Source organism: Austrofundulus limnaeus, unplaced genomic scaffold, assembly GCF_001266775.1.
Source record: "Austrofundulus limnaeus strain Quisiro unplaced genomic scaffold, Austrofundulus_limnaeus-1.0 Scaffold40, whole genome shotgun sequence".
Lineage (NCBI taxonomy): Eukaryota > Metazoa > Chordata > Actinopteri > Cyprinodontiformes > Rivulidae > Austrofundulus > Austrofundulus limnaeus.
The window spans coordinates 251,281-258,441 of NW_013952442.1; the positions used below are offsets into that span (position 1 = coordinate 251,281).

The 7,161-nt window shown below is 38.4% G+C and overlaps 1 protein-coding gene across 1 annotated transcript in view; it reads right to left on the reverse strand.

Moving 5' to 3' along the window:
• Positions 1 to 7,161, reverse strand: part of si:dkeyp-14d3.1 (transmembrane protein 132C) — a 208,376-nt gene that overhangs the window by 25,375 nt on the left and 175,840 nt on the right. Inside the window, exon 5 of the mRNA XM_014007158.1 lies at positions 5,317 to 5,460. Within this exon, the coding sequence (XP_013862612.1) occupies positions 5,317 to 5,460 (144 nt within the window). The remainder of the gene's footprint in view (positions 1 to 5,316; positions 5,461 to 7,161) is intronic.

The window sequence follows — 7,161 nt, forward strand, 5'->3', positions numbered from 1 at the left end:
CTCAGCTGATCTTCTCATGGATTACCTTCATTCTTGGACCACGTATTTCTGTTTTTGTTAAATAAATATTGCCATAACAACTTGAAATTGGAATCCATGGGTTTTGTTTATTATACTAAATGTTACATTAAATAGGTTATACATCCCTAAAAATGGTGTAGTATATTAAATTTAAAAATGAAACCTTTAGATGTGAATCAGWGCTCTACATTTGACTTTTAGGAAGGTGGAAGTTTTAGTTTTATTTCATTTGTTTCATTTGTGACTCTGAAAACTTTAAGTTTAGCAGTTGTCTGATCTGTTCTCTTCAGTTTGTATCCAGCTCTCTGATGATCCACTGACTGAGCATCAGAACTTCATGAACATTAAAGTCTCTGAGTGGAAGAAGAGCTCATCAGGTTTTTAAACATGGTTACTCTCTTCCTTGTAGGCTGCTGCACTTTAACTTGTGAAACAACACAAAGTGCAAACACATCCTCTGGTATTCGTATATTGTATAAATAATGGTGGGCCGCCATGACCAAAAAAATGACCGGGCCGTTTTTTGGTCCCAGTCCAGCCCTGCCCTATACCATCAGTACTCTTCAGTATGGAGGATGCGGCATTTGTAGTTTTCATTAAGATATTTTAAATGTTGACTTGTCTGAGCTCAGAGAAGATGTTGTCAATGCTGGATGGTGTTTTACATTATAGTTTCTACTTTGCTTAATAGAGCTTTATCCTGGATTTGTGGATAGCATCGCAGATACTGTTTACATACTGTACATTAATTTGTGGTTGTGTTTCTGAGCCTTTTCAGTGATGTAACTGTGCCACCTGTGCTCCTGTCATCAAATTAAATATCACCTTGTTTGCCTTTTAAGATAGTACAGTTTTTTTAAGTTTACACATTTGATATGTTTATTATGTTCTGTGCAAAACACTCTCAGAACCAGCTGCAGGCTATCAGAAGCGGGGGATTTTGTGTTCAGACAAAGCAGCTCACAGTCTCATCCAACAGAGAGCTGAAGGCACGCTGCAGGGCTTCCTTTAAGACTACAGTAAAGCAGCAGAAAGCCTCTACACAGGAGCTGTGACTTCCGGTGGACACACACATAAGATGGCTGGATGCTTAATTGATGTTTCAACACTGAATAAACAGCGCAGACTGACTCTTGTCCTTATGCAGTACAACACTGCGCCGAAGCAGAGACTGCTGGTGTTGCTTAATGAGGCATTGGAACATTCCCACAAGTGTGGCATCCCTCCCCTGGCTGCAGCCTGTCACGGAGCAGATTGGACTCCGTCAGGGCTCCCAGTGTGAGAGAGAGTTGGAACTAATAGAGATATCAGAGGACTCTGTGCTACTTATCAGCCCTCATTGTAAAGCTGCTCTACTCTCACTGCKCTCTGCTGGGACAGTAGTGCCTTTGACAGCTTCTTGTTCACCGACTTTTGGTTGAGGCTCTTCAACCTGTTTTCACAAGCGCTGCTGCTGCAAACRTGTTCTTCAAAGCTGATGCTGTGTTTTCTTTTGGAAACTGTATGAGATGTAATTTTGGTTGTTGTTGTTAAAGAATTTATTAATGATTTTTGGATTTCATCTACAGTTCTATGACTTTTTTTGTGAAACGAATATAAACTTCTTGCTAACATTTGTATTTTATTTTTTAATTGCATTGRGGCAAAAATAACAAATGTTAAAGGAGCATTGAAGGAATCCCTTTTTACCTTTCTTACATTTTAGACTAAGATCATCATATGATAAGAAATAACAGATATGTGGCCATTTTGGTCAAACTTTATAAATAGCTTTATAATATCATGTAATATTRCAAGATTACACAGTGTGTATTAGTGATTGGAGTGTGTATTTTTAATCACATTCAGCTGCCTCTACATCACATTAGTTGAGCTAAGTTTTAGCTCAGAATCTGTGAATTCAACTGTGATGACCAATTTGAATTAGACTGACTTCAAAATCTCTTTTTAGATGTACATTCAATTTTACTCACATCTGTCCTGTGGTTCTTAAGATATTTTGCTGACAGACACTCAGTGTTGATTTAAATCTTCAGATGAAATGTTTGAACGATGTTGTGAAATGTGTAGTGTTCTGAGTATGTTTTGGTAAACAAAACAAAAAAAAMMCMCACAAAAAACACTASATGCTAAACCACACTCGTTTTAAGGGCAATATCTATACATTTGATTGAGTTATAACCATTRTTTTGTTGCTAAAATTGATTAGCTAAATTTGAAAGGACCTTTACACTCGCTGAGCAGACATAGTCCACCAGGTATTGTCCCAACCACACTAAAGGTGGGACTGTCTTCATGAATTATACACTCTGTGCCATGCTGCTTCACCAAGTATCATAAATGTCCAGGAGGATCCGCTGCCACATTAATCAAAGCCATTAGGCAGCTAACGGGAGAATACTTACAGAGAACATTAGGGCTGTCGCTGGATCGAGCCCAGGAAATTAACAACTCACCAGACAGACACAATCCACAGCAGATATGAGCGATGGGAGCAGAAAGCATGAAGGTGGGCTGAGTCCATCTCTGGCCTGTACACAGGGTTGGTTTGACAGAAGCAATTAAGCTGCTTAGACTAGTCTGCATACTGCAACCATCAGTCATTTCAATGCAGGAGGAAAGGTCTGTATGTAAAGTTTATTATAGTCCAGTTTCTTGGTACCTGAGGTTATGTCTGACCCATCCTTTAAGGTATAGTTAAAATGAAAAAGGAAGATTTTCTAAGAGAACTCATGAATACACAACTGTGAAATATATTTGTGTTGTTGTTGGACAACTATTGTTGTAGTCTGAGGTGAATTTTAAAACATCAGCTGCTCGATGCCAGAAAGTGAACGGCCCAGAGACCTGTGAGTGCATGAGGATAGAAACAGCACTGATCTGAAAAATAAAAGCTGCATCACAAAACTGAATGCTGATCCAGAAATGAGAGGCACTTTCTGGATTCATTCTCCTACTTTACAAATTACATTATATGAATACTATGTGGCTTACATCTATAACGAGAAGCCAATAAAATGCAATTGTAGACAAAAAAAAGAGAAAAAAGGTGGTTCTCAAACATTTCACGTACACACACATTATCATGAACTTATTTCTGCCAGCACATGTCACAGTCACAGTTATTGTAACAAAGACAAACAGATGCTTAAAGAATAAAAATGTGGAACTTGAGGTATATTTTTCCAATCTGCTGCAATAATAAWACTGACTGAAGCATCATTTATTGTGCACCATGACTCACTATTCAGGTTTAATGTCACAATGTTTGATGGCTTCTTCCTCTGGTCAACGAGTCATGTTTGCATGATTGGAGAGTGGCAGTAGACAAACATCTACTTTGAATGAGTAGCAGTAAAAATGTAAGATAAATGCGCAGATCGAAAGATTTTAGGTGCAACTTTTTCACAGCTTCATTTTGCTTACAACTCACTACTGTTTGATACAGAGGATTACTGGCAAATTATTCTTCATGGCTTCAGGCTTTTAATTTGATCTGAWATGAAGATTTTATGTTTAGGCCATTAGCTTTTATTTTGTCTTAATATGCTCCAGAAGAAAATAGTTCGAAGGACACTCCTGGAGCCAAAGGTTTCTCTTTAGTGACTGGGAGTGGTTTATATTTTGGAACTGACACATGTAAAGACATGATTCTCTACAGGAGGATGTTTTTTTTCCCTGCTGATATCAGGGCTCAACTTTCTCACTCTATAGAAGTTTTTTTTATTCTGTTGTGCATTGTACCACAGATTAATAGGGGGCACAAAAACAAAGGAAAAGTTGAACTGTARCTTCAACATATCAAACAGTCTTTCATGTTGTTTGCTGGTGTTTTGTTTCTCCTTCTGGAGGATTTATAGGACTGTGCTAAAAATATAAGTTTCTTATATCTATTTCTCTAATTTGGAGTGCAGATTTAAACAAAGATGAAAAAATAAATGCTTTGTCTAAAGCCTGAAACATACTCGCTGCGAACTGCCGACGTCGRCACGGGTTGTCGCAGTTTAATGACGAAAATTAGGTCACCGGGCTTCTCAGCGTCGTGTCGACAGCCCCTTTTGGTACAACCCGCCAGCAGAACTTTTTGACCCCCCCACCGTATATGTGTGTACGGTAATGTGTGATTGGTCTGATTGGTCGCAGACATGTTTGTTTGTGCTGCGCTCGGGGGGGATGACTCGCTCCCAGACTATAAAACAGAGTTTTATAAGATAGTCAAACTGTGAAAAACTAATTGGCTTGTTTGTTTGTGCTGAATGYGCTGCTGCACTCGGTAAAAAGAAGAGGGGGGAAAAACCCAGACTCTCTCCCAGAGCTGACACCAGGACGTAGAGTTTTATAAAGAAAGTCATTCCATGAAAAACTCATGAATGGAGATAAAACAGAAGTTGTGCATGGAGGAATCTGACTGATAAAAACTGTGGAGCTTTAACCAGGACAGATGTGGATAAATACGTCGGGTGAGTGACGAATCTGACTTTTTTTCAGCAATAACCGCCTTTGCCAGGGGAACTCCATGCAGTGACATATGTTTCAGGGAGGGGGGTTTCCTGAACTCGGCGTGGGGGTGTCGTAGGGACTATGAAAGGTCTGTACGAAAATGACTGCTGAACAACCACGTGACTGCGAGTCGACCCATCGGCGTCGGAGCGAGTATGTTTCAGGCTTAAATCAAAGGTCTTCAATATTTTTTAGTCTGGGACGCCCACACTGATGGAGAAATGGAGCAAATATATACCATGTGTGTGTGTGTGTGTGTGTGTGTGTGTGTGTGTGTGTGAATGTGACTGGCCACAGCAAAACCAGAAAAGTCTCCCTGGGTTGTTATGAATACAGAATCTGAAAGTGTGGGTTCTGATGAACTTAAGAAAACTAGGGCTGAAGAGGTAAAAGGAAACAGGTGGGTTGATGGTAACAGGGAACAGCTGAGGATGGACGGCACAATAGAGGAGGTTGAAAGTGACTTTTGGAAAATACAGGGAAAGTTGCACAGAGGAACCCAAAGGAAACAAAGTTAAACACAGAGAACATTAAACTAATGGACATAACCCAACAACCAACGCAAACTACTACCAGGAAAAATACAAAATAAATAAATAAATAAATAAATAAAAACAGATCCTGGCAGTTTAACTAAAAACAGGACCAACATTTATCTGATTATGAATGTTTATCAACTGAATCTATTTTTGAATGAATATAAAAGTTTTATGTTATGCTTATGCCGTGTAAAACATCTTAACACTGATGTGAATTAGCGGGCAGATATTTGTCTCCTCTTCTGTRATTACTGACCTTCACCACGTCCTCCTCAGTCGAGCGACATTTCACTGCTTCAGAGACGTCCGTCACAGAGCCATCAGTTCCGATGGTCACCACCTTCACTGGGACAGCTACAGTCTTTCCAGTCAGGACAGCCGTGTTTAAAATCTCACTGTYCTGAAGGTAAAAAAGAAAAACAGAGATCAAGAAACAGTTTTTTTTTTTTCTGAAAAAAAAAAAAAATCTTATGGGTTTCTAATACCCTCCTGTACAGATCAGTGGTTTCCAGAAAAAGAATAAAAACAGTGAAACCTGCCARGCAGTGCCTTTGAAAACTACTTAAAGAGACTTTGCACAATCACTGCTCCATTAGAGATTATTCGGTACACCGCTGTGAAGTTAGAAGCACTGCTGGGTGGACATCTGATAATTGACGGCGGCTGCTGAGCTCATTATATAGGTTGCCATTAAATCCAATAACAGTGCATGTTTCTCTGTCGAAATCTGATCATACCTGGTCCACTGTGCAACGGGACTTAGTCTGAACCTTCAGCATTTTGTTCTAATTGTGCTAATAATTCTGAGTGTTTGGGAGTTATCTCTGTGAGAGGTATTAAGAGAGTGAAAACATTCAGCAGATGCTGGTCAGGAAGTCAGAACTCTGGTTACTCACTGCAGCAGAGCAGCAATTTGGATTTGTGTCAAATGGTTTTAGACAGTTGACAGATGCTGATAAACACTGTATAAAACAATTTGTCTGTTTTTTCATGAGAAACAAAATATTTTTCTTTGTCTCAACATATAGACACCAATCAACACAGACAACAGTATTAGTGCCTGGGTTATATATTCTTTTTATCCTCTTGGATCAACAAATTCAGAGTTCCTTTTGTTGGTGAAAGTAATAGCTTTGCTTTTGACCAAACACAAGAGTCAACCAACCAAAACAGAGGAATCATGTTTCACAGACTGCAAGAAGTAACTGTGTTCCAAAGGAATCTTCCATTCAATATTCGGTATATAAAATTATATTGTRTTTTTAATTTATCAAATGGAATAATGTCAATGTCTAGTTTTGGTGTGTTTTGTGTCACTTGGTGATTTTTACTCATAGTGAAATAATCTGTTAATCTCCTGGTTTGATTTTACCCTCATTTTGTTGTGTATGCTTTTTCCCCCACACTTGTTATTTTTTTTATTTCAGTTCATCTCAGATTACGTTTATTACACCAGTTCACAACTAAAGTCATCTCAGGGCACAAAAAACAAACAAACGAACAAAAAAACAACTAATCAATAAAGCAAACCATTCTGATTCATGCTATTCAGATCAGTCCAAAACAGACCGATACCGATTCAATAATAATCTCCATATGATGACTGAATCCAACAGTTTATAGTAAATGAAAAATATATTAAATGCTAAGAAGTACAAACTAATGAATGTAATGTAAGTTGTTGCAATTTAATTGGATTTTTAAAATTTATATTTTTGTGTTTTGATTCATTTAAAATCTTGCTTTGTTTTGTAGAAGATTTTGTTTTTCTTGCACAGGTCTCTGCACACTGATGAATGTAATGTAAGTTGTTGCAATTTAATTGGATTTTTAAAATTCATATTTTTGTGTTTTGATTCATTTAAAATCTTGTTTTGTTTTGTAGAAGATTTTGTTCCCTTTCAGTCAATACACTCGGTACAACATATGTATGGGAACCACGCCCCTGCGTGTCCTGGCTGAAGCCACCTCTAATCACGCCTTTAGGCAGGTGACGTGATGACGACAGATGTCAGGCTCCGCCTGCACATATAAATATTGTCGCATCACCGTCACTCCTCAGTTCAGTAACTCTTCACCTCGCTAGAACACCTCTCTCAAC